This window comes from Amblyomma mixtum, chromosome 10 (assembly GCF_055824585.1).
Source record: "Amblyomma mixtum isolate Tamu chromosome 10, ASM5582458v1, whole genome shotgun sequence".
NCBI classification, from domain to species: domain Eukaryota; kingdom Metazoa; phylum Arthropoda; class Arachnida; order Ixodida; family Ixodidae; genus Amblyomma; species Amblyomma mixtum.
This window is the reverse complement of record NC_143021.1, coordinates 158,875,780-158,895,390: the sequence shown is the minus strand read 5'-3', so window position 1 is coordinate 158,895,390 and position 19,611 is coordinate 158,875,780. Positions and strand designations below refer to the sequence as shown.

Below are 19,611 nucleotides of genomic sequence, written 5' to 3'. Positions count from 1 at the left end.
TGCGTACAACCGAGCACAGAAACCAGGACACAGAATGAACCAATCCTGCTCGGCTTGCTTTTTCTGCTGCACCTGTACCCAGTCACAAGGCAGGGCCGAACGTAGCTTCCTCCTTTCACACTGTGTATACTCACGGGGGAGTTGAGCCGCCGCGGTGGCTCAGTGGCTAAGGTGCTCGGCTGCTGGCCCGAAAGACGCGGGTTCGATCCCGGCTGCGGCGGTTGAATTTCTTTGGAGGAGAAATTCGAGGCCCGTGTACTGTGCATGTCAGTGCACGTTAAAGAACCCCAGGTGGTCGAAATTTCCGGAGTCCTCCACTACGGCGTCTCTCATAGCCTCAGTCGCTTTGGGACGTTAAACCCCACAAAACCAAACCACAAAACCAATCACGGGGGAGTTGAGACGATGGGTGCACAGCAAAGACCGTGAGGGCATGAAAATTGTGGCCTTTTAAATTTTTAAGTTTACCCAGGTTAGAATTGATGTGAAGCTGGGATTTGAGAAGAGACATTGCGCAAGTGCCACAGGTCCTGCTGTCATTTTGCATCAGCTGGGTGCCGTGTGATTAAGGCGTGCTCGTCCTCCTCTTCCAGCTGAGGCTTGGGACCAGGGAGTCTGCCAAGGCTGTCTTCTACCGAGCACTGCAGTGTTGCCCTTGGTCCAAGGTAGGTTGGCCATTGTTTTGTTTGTGCCTGTCACTTGGTTTGCTCTAGGTGTTCTTCATTTTGGTGGTTTGCACCTGTTTGATAACAGTGTATGTTATATGAAAGGTAAGGTATGAAAGGTAAGATATGAAAGGTAAGATATGAAAGGTAAGATATGGAAGGTAAGATAAGGAAGGTAAGATAAGGAAGGGTAACATAAAAAAGGTAAAATAAGGAAGGTAAGGTAAGGAAGGTAAGATAAAGAAGGTAAGATAAGGGAGGTAAGCTAAGGGAGGTAAGCTAAGGGAGGTAAGATAAGGTAAAATAAGGAAGGTAAGGTGAGGTAAGAAAGGTAAGATGAGAAAGCAGGAAGGTAAAACATTGTGCAGCTTATCTAAAAATTTGCTAAGCGATTCAAATACGGCCACCGAGTTTGGTAGCATGTTCCATTCCTTTATGGTTGTTAGGAAAAAAAACTGAATTTAAAGCAATTATTTCAGGCATACGGCATTGTGATGCACAGGCTGTGACAATGCCGTGATGCGTCTCCCGTCTTAATTGCAAATTACTACTTTGTTGATTTTCACCTCGTGGCAGTCTGAAAAAGAGTTTTCAGCCAGTCGTATTCGATTCTGAAGGCAAGCCTTTGTAGATGAGTGCATATTTATGCAAGGAAGTAGGTGAATCAGTATGCCAGTACCTTGCTTCGAGACGCTGAATTTTTTCCAGCTTAGAACAGCTTCAAGCAGTGTGTGGGTCCCATACAATTTTTCTATATTTGAGGATTGGCCTTGCTACTTTTTATGAATGAGATTTTTTATTTAGGAAGTTGCTGAGTACAAATTTCATCTTAGGCTCCACTGTGCTTTTGAGGCCTTGTTGCTTACATTATCTATGTGTGAATTCCAGCTTAAGTTAGATGTAAGTGGTAGTCCAAGGTATTTGTTATTACTCGTTCCCATGGTGGTTGAAAAACTGTAGCAGCTGTCAGCCTTCCTGTAGCCTTTGTTGAAAACATCACGAGATATTTTTGATTTCTTTAGCTTTTAGGCTCTGTAGTGTTGCAAAAAACGACATGTATCGTTATACTATTCAATTAGCAGGAGCACCTGTAAATTTAATCTTGAAAGCTCGATTTTGATTCTGAAGCTCTTCATGCATTTCTTGGTGCATCGCCCAGTTAGACTTGGGCAATGCATGATTATGAAAAATCCAGGCGCTAACAAACAACGACACAGTGGGGACACATCGCTTACTCGCAACTACAAGAATTTTTATTCAGAAGCTTCTATATATGCAACAAAAACCAACACAAATCCAGAGTAATCGCAAGCCACATGCCGACCGATGTGCAGGAAAAGATTAACTTGCTCTTTCATAAAACTTATCTCCTATGGGGTTTGAAATTGGGGAGATAAATCCGTTCTCCCCGCTTAAGCGCGGCTGACCCAGTTCAAAACCGCGCAGACCCCACCCCGTGGTCGCGAGCGCTACCGAGCGCTCGCCGACCACGGCGGGCCTTGCTCTGCGGGAACAAAGGAACGACACACTGGCTGACACAAACAAGGCATTTATTGCTATAACAACAATAACGCCAGCTAGCAACAAAATACACTGAGGAATCGAGGATGTCCGACTCACCAGCACGGATGCGAGCGAATGCTCACCCACGCTAGGGCAGAGGGAAAACTCTGAGGCCGGACGGGACGGGCTTGGCGGGAGCAAGTTCCGACCAAGAGGCGCCCGTCGACGAAGAGCGGAGCCGCGAACGAAACGTCCGCGCGCTTTCCCGGTCCCAGTGAGAAGAGACCCCGTCTGTCCCCGCGCGCGCACAGCAAAACGCCATCTGTGGTGCTGGTGTCGCTGCGACGCGAGCTCTCTCCCCTGTTAGTTAAAGTAACATAACTAAGGGGAGTGTGTTGCGGGAAAGCTAACCACAGGGAACTAGTGCGTTGCGGGAAAGCGAATGCAGGGGACGAAGGCGTCCCCACACTCCCTATTAGGCAAGGCAACCGAAGGGTCACTAACACATGTATTCCCCGTTTCTGCAATATGATAGGCTTCAACTATCTCCCCTGTTACACCATCTCGGTGACGAAAAAGAACACACGTTTTGGAAAAGAGGGGAGAACATTTCTTCTTGCGCTTGCTGCAGTAACGACAATGCAGAACCATATTGTTTGAAGTGTCACCATTTTCCATATCTCCGGCATGTTCCATCAACTGCACATTCAAACGTTGTTCTTGTTGCGCCGCCGTTCATTTCATCATGCACCAACTCGCCCCTCAGGCCATTCTTCTGAAACATTGACCACTCTGGCCTACGTACACTTTTCCACACAACAGGGGGATTTTGTACACTATGCCCACTTTGCACGCGACGTACGGTGATATATGTCTGACAGCACAACCTTATTTCTCTTCTTTCCGCCCTGCTCCGCCTTAGCTTCAGTCGCACGGCATAACATTGACAGTTTTTTGGGAGCCGAAAACATGGCACGAATGCCATACCTGCCAGCAACTAGCTCAGCTTTCCGCTCTGTTGCAATGCATGACCCATTTCTAAAGTTTCTCCGTATTAAATTTCTGTGCCCATTGGTTATCCGTAAACACATTGTCAATGCTCTTGCTTACAGCATATTGCGACATGGTGTAAGTTGTTTTTTTCACTGCTCAGTTTTTTTTTTGTGATAAAATTAACAGTGTTCTGAAAACTTCGCTCAAATCCGTCTGCTATGGTATGTATATGGATGCGAATATAAGCCTTTGAATATTGTCACGGCTATACAGTCGGGACAGCCAGGTCACGTTTTACTGAACAGCGCCAGGTAGCAGCGAACTCCCGAGCGGAACCCGAAGAAGAGACGACGAAGAAGCCCCGCCCGCCACCATGGCTAAGGCTAGCCAGGATGGCGGTTGAGACAATTCGGCCAGGAGACGGCGCCACGAGAATGTCCAGGAATGTGGCATTGCTCCCCCCCTCTGGAGAGCGCCGCCCGCGGCGCTGGAGGGCGTGTGGTCCGGCAGCCGCTTCGCCGGGCACAGGCTTTTGGGGCACGAACATCCGCTGATCATAGAGTGCCCTTGCAGAGGCGCAGTAGTCCTGGTGTATATAGTAGGTATCGGCGACGGGCGCGGAATCCACTTTCTCGGCCGTCGTGATCTCGTACGCGAGGAGAGGGAGGCATTAAGACAATCATCATAGGTGCGGATAGCTGGAGCATATGGACGGTCAAGATGGAGAATGCCATGATCTTTGCGCTCTTAGTCGTCTGGACATAGGCTACTTCCAGTGGGAGCAGCACGCGGTCGTTCAGCGTTCGCGACAGTGAAGCGTGGGTACTCCGTCCGACGAAATATTCAAGCTGCAGCGTGTTGTGGTTGAACAGCACGGCAAGTGTGGAATGGATGTTGACGTTGCCGAATTCCATGAGGCGGTTCTGGCCGATCACCATCTCGACGGGTGCGCACGGTGAAGAGCCGAGTGGAGAGAGAGAAGGTAGAGACGAGTGAGCTGCTAGCGGGCGTGGTAAGGCTTCATTCGGGCGACATGCACAACTTCGGACGTTGGTCGCCTTGAGGAACGAACAGTTCCTTGAGGGAGAACTCCATAGTTTACCTCGCCGAGTTGGCGTAACACTTCATAGGGGCCAAAGTACCGCCGAAGAAGCTTTTCAGAGCGCCCTCGTTGACGGACTGGACTCCACACCCAAACATGTTCTCCGGGCTGGTAAGTGACATCCCTGTGGCGATGGTTGCAACGGTGAGCGTCTTTTTCTTGTTGATGTCGGATATGCTGCCGAGCAAGTTGGCGGGCGGCCTCGGCTTCGTGAACAAAGCGGTCGGCCCCCATGACAGTGGAGTTTTCACTACCAGGAAGCAGCATGGCGTCGAGCATTGTCACGGCCTCGCGACCATGGACTAAGCGAAATGGTGTGAAGTGAGTAGTCTCTTGCAGCGCGGTGTTATATGCGAACGTAACGTAAGGGAGTACTGCATCCCAGTTGCTGTGGTCGTCGTCGACATACATGGAAATCATGTCGGCGATCGTCTTATTTAGGCGCTCAGTGAGTCCATTAGTTTGGGGGTGATAAGCTGTTGTTCGTCGGTGACTCGTGCCGCTGAGTCGCATAACTTCCTGTGTCAATGCCGAGGTAAAGGCCGTTCCTCTGTCAGTTATAACGACCGTGGGTGCGCCATGACGAAGCACGATGTTGTGCATGAAGAAAGTGGCAATTTCCGCAGCTGTTCCGCGGGGAAGAGCTTTCGTCTCACAGTATCGACTGAGGTAGTCGGTGGCGACCACAATGTACCGGTTACCCAGCGAAGACTCCGGAAAGGGGCCGAGTAAATCCATGCCGACTTGGTAGAAAGGAACTTGTGGTGGATCAATAGGCTGCAAAAGTCCGGCCGGCTTAGTCGACGACGTCTTGCGACGTTGACACTCGCAGCAAGTTCGGACGTAGCGTTTCACAACCTCCGCGAGCTTGGGCCAGTAATATTTTTGCCGTATGCGGGCCAACGTTCGGGAGAAACCAAGGTGACCAGAGGAAGGATCATCGTGGGACACCTGCAAGACTTCATCGCGAAAGGCATTAGGGATAACGAGCAGATAGGCAGGCTCCGTCGACCTATAGTTCTTTTTGTACTGGATACCCTCCCGTAAGCAGAATGATGACAGGCCGCGTGAAAAGATGCGGGGCAGAGTCTGAGCGCTTCCTTCGAGATAGTCAATCAGGGACCGTAATTCAATGTTGTCTCGTTGGCGGTGAGCCAGGGTGGATGCGGAAATGACCCCAAGGAAAAGGGAATCGTCATCGAGGTCCACGGGACTGGCAGGAAGTGGGGCACGGGACAAACAGTCTGCATCACTGTGCTTTTGCCCTGATTTATACACGATGGTGACATCAAATTCTTGCAGTTGGAGGCTCCAGCGTGCGAGTCGCCCTGAGGGATCCTTGAGATTTGCCAACCAACACAGCGAGTGGTGGTCGCTCACCACTCGGAAAGGGCGGCCATACAAATAGGGTCGAAATTTCGTTACTGCCCACACAATAGCTAGACATTCTTTTTCGGTGGTGGAATAGTTCACCTCAGACCGTGATAACGTGCGGCTTGCGTAAGCGATTGCGCGTTCGACACCATCCTGCCACTGTACAAGTACCGCACCAAGGCCAACGTTACTCGCGTCTGTGTGCAGTTCTGTGTCAGCGGCCTCATCGAAGTGCCCAAGTATGGGTGTATTCTGAAGACGCGTGCGTAGCTCTTCAAAGGCATGTTGTTGCTCCCGACCCCAGACGAACGGTTCGTTATCTTTGGTGAGGCGAGTAAGGGGCTCAGCTATTCGGGAGAAGTTCTTCACAAAGCGCCGATAGTAGGCGCAGAGACCCAGAAAACGGCGCACACTTCGCTTGTCAGCAGGAATGGGAAAAGAAGCGACGGCGGCAGTCTTGTCGGGGTCTGGACTAACGCCCTTGGCGCTCACAATGTGGCCCAAAAACTTCAGCTCCTGGAAAGCGAAGTGACGTTTCGCGGGCTTAAGGGAGAGACCAGCTGAACGGATAGCTTCGAAAACAGCGCGTAAGCGGCTGAGGTGTTCTTCGAAAGTGTCGGAGAAGATGACAACATCATCCAGGTACACAAGACACGACTGCCATTTGAGATCAGAAAGCACAGTGTCCATCATCCGTTGGAAAGTTGCCGGAGCTGAGCATAGGCCGAAGGGGAGCACCCTGAATTCGTACAAACCGTCCGGGGTAATAAATGCGGTCTTCTCCCGGTCACGTTCGTCCACCTCTATCTGCCAGTAACCGCTGCGTAAATCGAGTGATGAAAAGTATCTGGCGTGGCGCAGACAGTCTAGGGAGTCATCAATGCGCAGCAAAGGATAAACGTCTTTCTTAGTGACTTTGTTCAGACGTCGGTAATCAACACAAAACCGGAGGGTCCCATCTTTCTTTGCAACTAGGACCACAGGCGATGCCCACGGGCTCTTCGATGGCTGGATCACGTCGTCGCGGAGCATTTCTTGAACTTGCCTTCGAATTGCATCCCGTTCCTTTGAAGATATCCGGTACGGCGACTGGCGTAATGGTCTCTGGCCTTCATCAACTATAATTCGATGTTTTGTTATCGGCATTTGCCTAACTCTGGAGGTTGACGCAGAACAGTCCTGGAAAGAGTCAATGACAGTCTGCAGGTTGCGTTTTTGACTAGGCAGGAGATTCGGGTTCACGTCGAGTTTAACCGGAGCATTCGTTGATTCCACGGACTTCGTAGTCCCTGTCAACGCGTACTCTCCGGCACATTCCCCGAGTTCTTCAAAATAAGCAATCGTTGTGTTGGCCGCTGAACGTTGGGGTTCACAACCGAAATTTGTTATCAGTAGTTCGGCTCGCTTATTGTTCAGTTCTATAAGCCCGCGAGCTACACACACTTGCCGACCCAGGAGCAGTGACATGTTGGCTTCAGCGATGCCATGAGTGCCGGCGCTGTCATCGCACTCCACAGTTGCTAGCATGGTGGTTCTCGACGGAATCACCACGTTATCATCGCGGACCCGCAACTTAGTCCTGCGTTGCTGCGGTTCGTCTCCAACAGTACGGTGTGCGGCAAAGGAGACGATCAGCTCCTTAAAGTCGATGACAGCCCCATATTCCTGTAGGAAATCCAGACCGAGAATCAGGTCTTTAGAACACTCAGGAAGCACAGCAAAGCAGCCGGGGAAAGTGACGCCGCGGATCTGAATTCGTAAGGTGCAAACGCCGGTCGGCGTCACAACATGGCCGCCGGCTGTGCGGATCTGGGGCCCAGTCCAAGGTGTCAAAACCTTTCTAAGGGTCGTGGCTAGCCGGCTGCTTATCACAGAGAAATCAGCGCCGGTATCTACCAGTGCGGTTACTTCACAGTTATCGGCGGTTACTGGAATTTCCGTAGAAGCCAACTGCTGGCTCTTCGTCGGCGGTGGGCTCGTCGGGTCAGGTGGTCGTTGGTCTCGTCGTCGCTGCAGATCGTCGAGTGGAGGCTCTTGTTTCTTTCTAGCTGCGGCGGCCCTACCCCCAGAGGACGCCGTCTTCAGTTTTCCCGCCGTGGGGACCTGCCTCTGAATTCGCCAGAGGTCGACGGGTGGCTGGGAGAAAAGAGTCTCCTGGGCGATGGGTATCGAGACTGGCGTCGCGGCACGGTCTGAGCCTGCACGTTGGACGTCAGGTATTGTTCAATCTCCTGGGGTCGCTCGAGGAGCGTCTGAAGCGAAACCCCTTAAACCCATCCGACGGTAGGGGCAGTGGCGCAGGATGTGGCCGGGCTCACCGCAGTGGTAGCAGAGTGGCCGGTTCCTCGGCGTTCGCCACATGTCCGCTTTACGCATGGCGGGCCGGAATTCCTGCGGCACGGTGGTGGGCACAGTTGGACGTGGGTACTGCACAGCCGGCACAGGGGAAAAAGCTTGTGCCACTGCCGCAGGCCGTCGAAGTGCCTCGCTGTAGGTCATGATGTAGGGTTGCGGCTGCGGCTCCGGAACAACTGGTGCTGGCTGCACCACTCGACGGATTTCATCCCGTACCACGTCCGACAGGGCGGCGACGCTGGCCTGTGGAGCTTCGAAGCGGAGTTTCGCGAGTTCTTCGCGAACGATGCTCCTTACAAGGTCTCGAAGATCTTCAGGAGGCAGCGTCGTAGGCGTGCAGGTTTGAGCGGCTGCCATACTAGCCTGCCGGCCGTACTGTGCACCGCGTTCCTGCAAGGAGCGTTCCATGCTCACTGCCTCCTTCGTAAAATCGGCCACTGTCCTTGGAGGGTCGCGGACAAGTCCAGCAAACAGCTGCTCCTTAACGCCCCGCATCAGGTGCCGCACTTTCTTTGCCTCGGCCATAGCAGGGTCGGCTCGACTGAAGAGGCGCATCATGTCCTCAACGAACATGGTGACGCTCTCATTAGGCTGCTGCGATCTCGAGTGCAGAGCGACTTCCGCCTTCTCTTTTCGTTCACTGCTGCCGAATGTCGCCAGCAGCTCGCGAGGAAAAACCTCCCAGGTGGCAAAAGAGGACTCGTGGTTCTCGAACCAGATCTTTGCCGAGTCCTCTAGCGCGAAGTAAACGTTCCTCAGCTTGCGCTCACCGTCCCACTGGTTGAAGGCTGCCACACGGTCGAAACTGGCCAACCAGTCTTCAACATCCTCGAACCTGTCACCGTGGAACGTCGGCGGTGACCTGGGTGCGTGAAGTACGAAGGGAGTGTCAGCTCCAAAATGTTGAGTGGTCTGGCTAGCTGTGGTTGATGTCATATCTCTTGCCGGTTTTTTCAGGCCGCTGAACTCTGGCTGTAGGCCTCGCAGGCGGCGGCTCGCTTTGTGGACGGGGGTTGTGTCCACGCACTGAGGGCTGGCTTCAAAGGTGTCTTCAGAGTCAGTGTACATGGGATGTTACCCAGCACCTCCACCAAATATGTCGCGGCTATACAGTCGGGACAGCCAGGTCACGTTTTACTGAACAGCGCCAGGTAGCAGCGAACTCCCGAGCGGAACCCAAAGAAGAGACGACGAAGAAGCCCCGCCCGCCACCATGGCTAAGGCTAGCCAGGATGGCGGTTGAGACAATTCGGCCAGGAGACGGCGCCACGAGAATGTCCAGGAATGTGGCAATATGGATGTGTTCGAATACCTGCATCTTCCTAATTTTAATCTTCTCCATAAATTAACAGTTGTTCTAAAATATATTTGGATTAAAGAATTTTGTCGTTTGTATACTTATGCATCCACTTTTTGCAGTGAAGAAGCCGAGTGGACTCTGTGGGTTCAGTTTTACATTTGACACTGATGCGTATGCTTTTCAAGATTGCTAGAGCAGCCTACTTTAAGTATAGCTTGTTGAACTTGTGGGGGTTTGGTGTGTGCGAGGATTGCACCCAGCCGAGGCCTAAATGAAGCGTGGCTTCTGTAATCTCTCGTGAGGTGAGGGTGCGAAGGCAACATGAGCTGCCGTGTAATGTCATCTGCCCAAGATGGCAGCCCCCCAGGGGCCACTTTGGTACGGCTAGGCCAAGCTATGCAAGAACAGTGATGCAAAGGACCCCCAAAAGATACAGTACACCAGTTTCCCATTCTCATATTGGCAGTTGCAGCATGTTGGAAAAACGCCCACTAACTGTGACAGACTTTTTAACTCATTGTGGCTTAAAATTGCAAGTTTGTATTGTGCGACAATTCAAATTGTTTTCAACTCACCCCGAATCACCAGTGCTATGAATAGCAACTTCAAATGTAAGTTGGCTCTCCTTAGGTACACAGGATGCGCGTCTTTTGGACTTGTAACCAAACAAGTTTTCCTTGTAGTACAGTGATTCTGATAGTGCGGCGGGAAAAATATGTTTTCAAGGAGTAATTGTCTCTGGTTGCATTAAGTGTGGCAACAAAATTTTTTCTTTTATTTTCTCTGTGCAGGTCGCTTCTTATATAATGCTCGGGTTTTATAGCATTTGTCCGTTTTCATTGTTAGTTTCGAATCAGGCATCTGCGAGAGTTGACTGTGCAGGTGCTGTACGTGGACGGGGTGCGCCACTTCCCAGAGTGCCTGCAGGAAGTGGTGGACATGATGGTGGAGAAGGGCATCCGCTTGCGCGTGCCCCTCGAAGAGCTCCAGCTGCTCCTTGAGCACGCCCAGCAGCAGCAGCATCACTCCAGCCCCGATGACTAGAACAGCCCTCAATCCGGTTATTTCTTTTTGTACTCATCGCACTGAGTAAAGTGTTTACCTGATGCTTTACTGGCTCTTTGTCAATAGCACAGTTGCAAGGGCCATTTGAATGGCATTTCATACCCATAGTTGATTGTACCAGCAACATCCCCACGGTCACTGCATTCATATGTTTAATTCATTAGTGTACTACAGTGGTTGCAGACAGCACCAGGGGATAAAAAAAAAAGCTACAGACAGGCAGAGAAAATCTCAGCTGTCCCCATTGTGCAGCAACTGCTTTTATAGGCTGTGAGATGTTAAAACGAAATGCAGTAAAATCTTTGAAGAAGAAAGAAAAACAAACAAAGAGAAGGGGGAAAAAACTTACAGGGGCTCAAGGCTGCTGAACTGAATGCCCAGCAAGGTGATATAAGACACAACACTGGTTTCTTTGTTTTATGATTGCTGTGTGTGGGGGGGGGGGGGTAGCTTTGGCTGTGTTGCATCCAACACAACCAGCCTTCTGTTCAACACATCAAAGTGCACCAGCATTCTATGCAGAACCCTACTTTTATGCCCTGTGTGATGTCATTGCATGTTAAAGATCCCCGGGTGGTGGAATAGACCTCCACTACAGCACTGCTTTCTTCCTTTCTTCTTTCACTCCCTCCTTTATCCCTTCCCTTATGCAGACAGTTTCCTTTCCTCAAAATCAATTTTGATTTTCTGGCGGCCGCATTTCGATGCAGGCATAGGCCAGTTTTTTTGCAATTGGGAGAGGGGGGGAGGCTAGCACCAGCACCCTCTCTTTTGTAGGGATAGCTACACTTCGCCAGCCGCTTTGCCTTTTCGGCATGGTCGCTCTTTCACCGTGGTTGCACCTCGGCCTTGGTCTCATCGACCTGAGAACGCCGACTGCGCTCAGAGCGAGCGGACGCATCTAATATGCGGTCCGCGATTTTCCGGCAATTTGGCCAGTTTCCTGCTATTTACAGCCACCAATTTTTCACAGGACGGCCCGCCACCCATCCGGCGTCACCTGTCGGAGTTTTAACCAGTTTCAGGTGAGTTCAACTTTACGGCCGATTTGCTGCCACGCCCGTCCGCCAGTGCTAAGCCTAACGGCTCAGCACGCCTAGTGCGTGCTCTGCTCCCAGCTGCGGCGGTGACACCCACTTCGCCTCGCCCACGCTTCCCTGCATTTGAAGCTGCAGTGCAAAGTTACCGGCACTGATGTTACCGCCGCGGAGCTGGCCGATGGCACTTGTACGGCGCTCGAAATGCGACACTGCTACAGACGCCCGCCACCACCCAAACGCCCGCAGACACCACTGTCCTGTCAGACCAACGACCCCTCGGCCGTCCACCTACACCCACTAAAAAACGACCACTTCCTCGTCTGCTTACAGAGGACTACAAGATCGCCTTCCGACCGCAAGGTACCGTTGACCTCAACGCAGTCGGCCGGCCAAATTGGTTTTGGCCGTCTACAACGCCGCCAAGATCGATCGGCTGCCTTGCGATCACCGCCGATCAAGTCCGCATCCACCCAACAAACAACACTGTCACGATCAGCACACCGGGCGTTCATGTATGCTTACGTACAAACTTTAACCATTGACTCCAACGCCATCCTGGTAGCCACGTACGCCCCAGCCTCCGATGACTCCGTGAGAGGAATCATCTACAGAGCTTACAGTCCCGAGACCGACGCTGAGATCCTCGCCGAGCTCCAAGCTCGAAACCCCGATCTCCATGTCGCCACACGCCGCATGGGCCGTACACGCTATTTCGTGGTCACTATCGCTAATACCAACCTACCCCGCTGTGGCGCAGCACATGACCCTCCTCCAGCTGGCCAGCCGCCCACGTGCCAAGCCTCATGTATCGTCTGCAAAGGCGCCCACCCTACCGGCAGCAGAAGCAGCAAATACCGTTTCACGTCCTCCACCCGGCCCAAGTCTTCCCCATCGGTCAATGCCGATACTGACTCCAGCTCGACAAACCCCGGACGCCAGTCCCGGTCCCGAGACCACAACCGCGGAGACCACAACCTACTGCGGGACGGCTCCTTCCCCCCTCTCGGCAGCGACAGCCCTTCCAGCCACACTCGCAGCCGTTCCACATCCGCTTCACGAAGCTCTCGGGCCAGCTTTTAAGCCATGCCGGGAAGCAACCAAACAAGTAGGTTGGAAGACTCCTGCACAAGTCACCGCTTCTCCACCAGATTCAGAGGTAATGGAGCTGGCAGACATGGTCAAGGAACCACAACTTCCGGTTTCCATCTTGATTCAGGCGAGCTCGTCGAGGTGGTGCATCGTTTCCTATGCGTACATTCTTGATATCGGTATAGCTGTCATGAATCTTGCGTGTGAAATTTCAAAGGCAAGCTTCAGCTGCTGCATTGTTTTCACTGCTGATGTTTTACCAAATGCAGGTACTTTCAGTAAGCGCCAACTTCCTCCTACCACGTCCTGAGCTTCGCTTGAAGTCTGGCGTTGATGATAGCCAGAATCGGCACTGGGAAGTGTTCTGGCAAGTCAAACTCTGCGTCACTGTCATTTTAATTCGCGCATTAACGCACCGGTTCAAGCATCACGCATTATCACAGCTATTTAATTCCCAGGTGGACGCGATTTCATCTGGTGGGGTAGCGAGCGGTTATTTTGCGCTGAGTGCACAGATGTCTTGACAAACTTCTGTGACAGTGTGAACTTTCGTTCGCGCCGACGCCAGGAGCTTTGTGCATTGCAGTATATTCACACAGGACCCTCGACCAGCTGCGTAATGTGATTCCTTTAGTCCAATGTACAATGAACATCCGCGGTTTTCAACGTCACCGTTTCAGAGCCCGGCGCCGGCTGGTTTTCGCCGCAATTCGTTGAAACCGCGTCTTGCTTAAGACGCAGTTGAAGCGAGTATTGTGATGTTGTCAGTCGATATTAACAAGAGTAAAGTGGGCACATATAATTCAAAATATTGTAAGCAAAGACGCAGTTTTTTTTTTTTCAGATACGCACTGAGCTACCGCAGCGGCTTGATTAGAGAAAGAGCGTACAGCTGTAGGTGCCTGCACGGACTCGATACGCTGGTCAAGCTGTGTATGCGGGGGTGAAATTCGCATGTTTGGTTGCCTCCGACACTTAATTCGCTTCCTCCCAAACCTACACAAATTTCTTTGTTGCGAAGCAAGCTGTTGCAGTTTGCCAAAACGATAAAATCTGATGGCCTGAAGAGTTTTCAGTACAATGTTGCACGTACTTTCTAGCTTGGAAATGCGTCCCGCCTTCACAATAAAGTAGCTTTTTTTTTCAGACTTTCGCCGCCGGAGATATCGAATGTATAGGAATCCTCAAAAAACAAAGCATTCGCACCTCAGTTTTTATACGTAGGATGTATTGCCTCACAAAGACGCGTTAACACGCATAACATATGCGGGCGCGATCACGTACGACATTATAAGAAAACAATGTGTGGGATCTTGCAACAACCCCATGGTCCAGAGAGATTGCTAGCCCTTCCAAAACTAATAGAACACGGGAAAAACTTAATTGAACACGTAACAAAAGCAGTAATGTGTGTGTGGTTCTTCGAGTGCGCTTAGTACGCCACGGCATGAGCAATCGAGGTTTTTAGATGGAGCGCACTGAGTGCCCATGGCCGCGATTTACCTGCACATTAATGAACGTGCTTCTTCGCGACTGGAATACACGCTTGAGGAACACAGGCGTAGGCTCGCTCAAAAAAATTACCTTCTCTATTACGTTGTTCAAGTATGCGTCTACATATATTCACGCCCAACCGGAGAGTTAATAAATGCACTAAATCGTCTTCTAATTTTGATCAGAGGCAACAAAGGATGTGGTCCGTATCTTAATGTAAACGCAAATCACCTAGAAAGGTTTGTGAAAAATCAGCACAGAAAGCGCAAGCTGTGCACTGAGTGGCTTGCTGACACACGATACCTCACATGGCATTTGCTGTTACTAAAACGTTGGGACAGAGTAAAGAAAAAATAGAAAAGCGAAAAGCTGCAGCGCATCTAATTCTGGCACGCATCTTAGTTTCTTTGCATAGTGGACAGCATAGCGTAAGAGCACATCGTCATTCCACTTTTGAAACAAAGCGCAGCCGTTTTAACCCAACGCAGGGCCGCGGTTTCATTTTCTGTACCGTACCAACATGGAGGACTTAGTTCTCGGAGCGCCGAGAGATGGCGCTGCGCATTTCGCATATCGTCTATTGGCCAAAGCAAATGCCAATATTCATAGCCTAGAATCAGCACAGGCAAACCCCAAATTGCAATCGCAGCAGGTGGCTCACGCTCCCACATCCGACCCCGTAAGTGATCCTCGCATGGACACTGAGCAGCCTAAACACACGAAGCGTAAAGCATCTCCGCCCTCCTCACAAGCAGACATAGATGCCAAATTCGAGGCATCTGATACGCGAATGTCCCAATTCAAGTGCGCCCTCCTCCGACTCGTCCCCACCATTGACCGTCTCGTCGAAAGCTGCCCCACAATGGCAGCCAACATCCAAACCCTTACTGTGAGGCTTGATACCCCCACGAATCCCCCGAAATCCGCAACCCCCCTGAAATCGACAACCCCTTCTAACTACCCAACACCCATTATTGTCCCCACATAGAGTGCAACCGCGCGCTCACGTGCAGGCGGCATTCTTAAATCACCCGTAGCGCTATCACAGCGCCCCAAACGCTACGGGAAACGCGATGGCTATAGCTCCCCATCACAGTTTGGCAATGGAACTGCAGGGGCTTCAAGGCGAAGCGGCGAGCCTTGGAGCACACCCTTCAGGTCCAGTCGCACACCCTCCACATAATCTGAGGCGGCAGAATTCAACTTCTGAGAGAGTGATATAGTCATCGCTGTAGGAAAATATTGCATGGAGAATAACTTGTAACTGCCAAAAAATATGGGGAACGAACCAGTCACTTGTTGAGTATGCGAAACTTTTGTAAAATTTGTTTGCTAGAATCCAAGACAAAAGAAGCACGAAGAAAGCTGTTTTACAACGCCTGTGCACACTGCCTACAATAATTCAGTAAACAGTGACCCACATTCCCTGCCAAAAAATATGGGGAACGAACCAGTCTCTTGTTGAGTATGCAAAACTTTTGTAAAATTTGTTTGCTAGAATACAAGACAAAAGAAGCACGAAGAAAGCTGTTTTACAACGCCTGTGCACACTGCCTACAATAATTCAGTAAACAGTGACCCACATTCCCTGCCAAAAAATATGGGGAACGAACCAGTCACTTGTTGAGTATGCGAAACTTTTGTAAAATTTGTTTGCTAGAATCCAAGACAAAAGAAGCACGAAGAAAGCTGTTTTACAACGCCTGTGCACACTGCCTACAATAATTCAGTAAACAGTGACCCACATTCCCTGCCAAAAAATATGGGGAACGAACCAGTCACTTGTTGAGTATGCGAAACTTTTGTAAAATTTGTTTGCTAGAATCCAAGACAAAAGAAGCACGAAGAAAGCTGTTTTACAATGCCTGTGCACACTGCCTACAATAATTCAGTAAACAGTGACCCACATTCCCTGCCAAGAAATATGGGGAACGAACCAGTCACTTGTTGAGTATGCGAAACTTTTGTAAAATTTGTTTGCTAGAATACAAGACAAAAGAAGCATGAAGAAAGCTGTTTTACAACGCCTGTGCACACTGCCTACAATAATTCAGTAAACAGTGACTCCCATTCCCTGCCAAAAAATATGGGGAACGAACCAGTCACTTGTTGAGTATGCGAAACTTTTGTAAAATTTGTTTGCTAGAATACAAGACAAAAGAAGCACGAAGAAAGCTGTTTTACAACGCCTGTGCACACTGCCTACAATAATTCAGTAAACAGTGACCCACATTCCCTGCCAAAAAATATGGGGAACGAACCCGGTACATACCCTACAAATATATGCAAGGTCTGCAACGCCAATGTAGCCACTTTAACTCACATGCTCTGGGACTGCAACAAAAACCTTCACGGCGCTAACTCCGGAACCCTCCCGCCGCGGTTGGCCGCTGCCTTGCGCAGCCCCAGCCTCGGGGACCAACTCTGGGCCGTCCAGCAGGCCCGCGAGGCGACGGCGAGGCAGCGCCTCGACGTCCCCACGTGGGAGACCTAAGGCCCCGTCGGCGAAAGCTCTGCAGGACTATGAATAAAGTTGTTACCAACCAAACCAGTCACTTGTTGAGTATGCGAAACTTTTGTAAAATTTGTTTGCTAGAATCCAAGACAAAAGAAGCACGAAGAAAGCTGTTTTACAATGCCTGTGCACACTGCCTACAATAATTCAGTAAACAGTGACCCACATTCCCTGCCAAAAAATATGGGGAACGAACCAGTCACTTGTTGAGCATGCGAAACTTTTGTAAAATTTTGTTTGCTAGAATACAAGACAAAAGAAGCACGAAGAAAGCTGTTTTACAACGCCTGTGCACACTGCCTACAATAATTCAGTAAACAGTGACACACATTCCCCGGGCTACATCGTCATCTGAAGTCCTAGAAACAGACTGAGAAGGTCCTACAGAAGAAATTTGAGGATGTCCTGAGGACATACTGAGGCCAGACAACAGAACTAAATGAGGACATTTTGAGGATTAGAAGAGGACGTCCTCAGGACAACACGATATCCTCAAAAAAGGCAGTTTATAGACTGTCGAAAGACATTTTTGCAAGGGCTCTTTCCAGACGTGAGCAATGAGGGGCTAGTTGGTATGGCATGATTACAAAACATAACTCTGCCTCTCCCGTAACCGAGAGCAGAGTAAGCATGAAATGTTTACGGACATCACGAAGATGCAGAAGCGTACGCGGACACGACGAGACGCAGGCCTGACAAGAATGTATCTGCAGCGCGTTCGAAACTGTGTAAAGTGCGTAGAGGTGAAAGCGTTTTCCGCACCACTTTGCCTATGTGACACTGGTGACGTCACCACTGGGTTACGTCACACATAATTGATGACGAAGTAATGACACATTACTAATTAGTGAATAATTACTGATTAATGACTTAATACTAACTAACTGCTGATTAATGGCGCTTAAGCTTCGCCTTTAGGAGCGGAACGCGACAGCATGTTGTAGCGCTGCCGGGCAGTCCACGGAACGCCACCACCCGTTCGGCGCGATGCCTTCCTCTTTAAACGCAACGCTTTTTGAGGAAAGGAAATTACGCGGTAATTCTCTGTCATCTCGGTGGACTCCCGAACCGCACCGTATAGGAAGGGAGGAACGCCACCACCCGTTCGGGTGGTGGTGGAAAACATTTATGTACAGGCATAATACAGGAGGTTATGCATGAGCTGACCCAGAGGGGGCCAGCCCTTACAAATACTAGGTGGAGGTTCCTATAGTTCGGGACCCCAGTGGCATCGGCCGCCGCCCGGGCTCGCGCGACCAAGGCCCGTTGGGCCTGCAGGTCAGAGCAGCCGAGCAGGGTCGCCTCCCAGTCCTCCCGGGTTGGGTTGGGGTGAGGGGGGATAGCAGGGTTGGAGGGGCAGGCCCACACCATGTGGTAGATGTCCGAAGACTTCTCCGCACAGTGCGGACAGCTGCCCGAGAAAGAAGGGTCGAAGTGTTTCAGAGCTGCCGGGCACAGCAAAGTATTAGTATACAGGCGGAGCAGAAGCCGCTCCTCCGCCTTTGAGAGACCTTTACACTGGCGGGGGTAAAGACCATGGCCAGATTGGTAGAGTAAAGCGATGTCTTTGAAGGTGTAAGCTGGAATAAATTCGAGTTCCTGATCGTCAGGGTCGGAGGGGAATGTCCGGTGAGAGAGCGCGCGGGCGGCGGCGTCAGCTGCCTCATTTCCCTCAAGGCCCATGTGAGCGGGAGCCCAAACGATACGCCGGTGCGCGGGGTCACCGGTGTAGACGCTGTTTTGAAGAATGCGGTAGGCTAGATACGGTACCCAGCCCTGCTCGACGTTCCGACATGCCATCGGAAATAATTGTTTTATGCGAAGCATATATTACTAGAGCTACACTACAGCCCGTCGAGCGCGGCGGTGGAGCTACCATTGACCTTTAGCGTGACCGTACGTGACAACATGACATCACAGCAGAGGAGAGATGGGCTGTCGGCTCGCGCGGTCGGCCGCGGCGGTGGAGGCTCCACATCAGAGGCGCGGCGGCTGACCACGTGACAACATGACGTCACAGCAGAGGAGAGATACCCCGCTAAGCAGCAACAAGCCATCCGCCTGGCGGCTGAGGCCGTGAAGAGACAATGTGTCTTCACCAGACCTTAGTTTGCGAGGCTCCTAAGTAGGGCTCCCTTAGGCCTGCGTGCCGGGGGGTCCAAAAAGGAGTCTCATTTCGGTGGAAATAAACGTTTTGATGATGATGATGGGCTGCCGGCTCGCGCGGTCGGCCGCGGCGGTGGAGGCTCCACGTCAGAGGCGCTGCAGCTGACCACGTGACGCTACAGCAGCGGTATAAAGCTGAGCTTGCCTCGCTCTCCGGGCACTTACGAGGCGGCCAGGTGTTGGGATGCCGCCTAGAAGCAGGGCTGATTTGAACGAGAAGCGAAAGCTTCAGCGTGCCAGAGACCGATGAAGAGCGGGATGAACGTCTGGCTAAGCGGCGTGCTCAATATGCGGCTCGGCGACAACGTTCTACAACAACTGAAGAACAAAGCGAGGAGCTTTACCAAGCCTAGCCATCAATATGCTTCGCATCTCACTAGGCTTAACCTTAGCTAAGCCTCAGCCATTTTTTTTTAATTGGATTCCACCCGTTCGGCGCGATGCCTTACCCTTTGAAGAACAGGCCGCGTTTGAGCGCGGAGCGATCGGACGCGTGGTGCATCGGCTCCGTCGATTTATCGGCTGGAACCGCGGCAACCTGATGTAACGCCTATCAAACCTGTGCGACTGCAACCGTGAAGTCAGCAGGATCTTGGAGAACCCGATCACACCCAGGTACGCCGAATTTTCGGCCATTTCGAGCAACCCTCCGCATCACCACGTAGCGGTCGAGCCAAGCCTAACGGCTCCGGCTCCTCCGCCGCTGGCTGCGGAGACGCCTGCCGGCCAACCTCTCAACATGGCTCTGCCTGAACAACGCGGATACGACCCCACGACTCTGTCGTGGTCATCTGTCCCTGTAAGCCAGCCAGATGACGGCCCATCCACCATTTCGGCGCAGCAAGCCGCCCTTTTCCAAGTCGTTGAGAGCCGGCGCCGCCGCCGGCAGAACGCGCGAGGAGTGGCAATGCCCAAGACTCCTCTCAACAATTCAACAACGGGAGACGCTC

At 51.4% G+C, this 19,611-nt stretch overlaps 1 protein-coding gene across 1 annotated transcript in view; it reads left to right on the top strand.

Moving 5' to 3' along the window:
- Nucleotides 1-10,405, top strand: part of LOC149327498 (nuclear exosome regulator NRDE2) — a 116,510-nt gene extending 106,105 nt beyond the window's left edge. The window contains exons 17-18 of the mRNA XM_089563611.1: nt 594-665; nt 10,175-10,405. Coding sequence (XP_089419737.1) covers nt 594-665; nt 10,175-10,336 — 234 coding nt within the window. The 3' untranslated portion in view covers nt 10,337-10,405. The remainder of the gene's footprint in view (nt 1-593; nt 666-10,174) is intronic.
- Nucleotides 10,406-19,611: the final 9,206 nt, after the last annotated feature.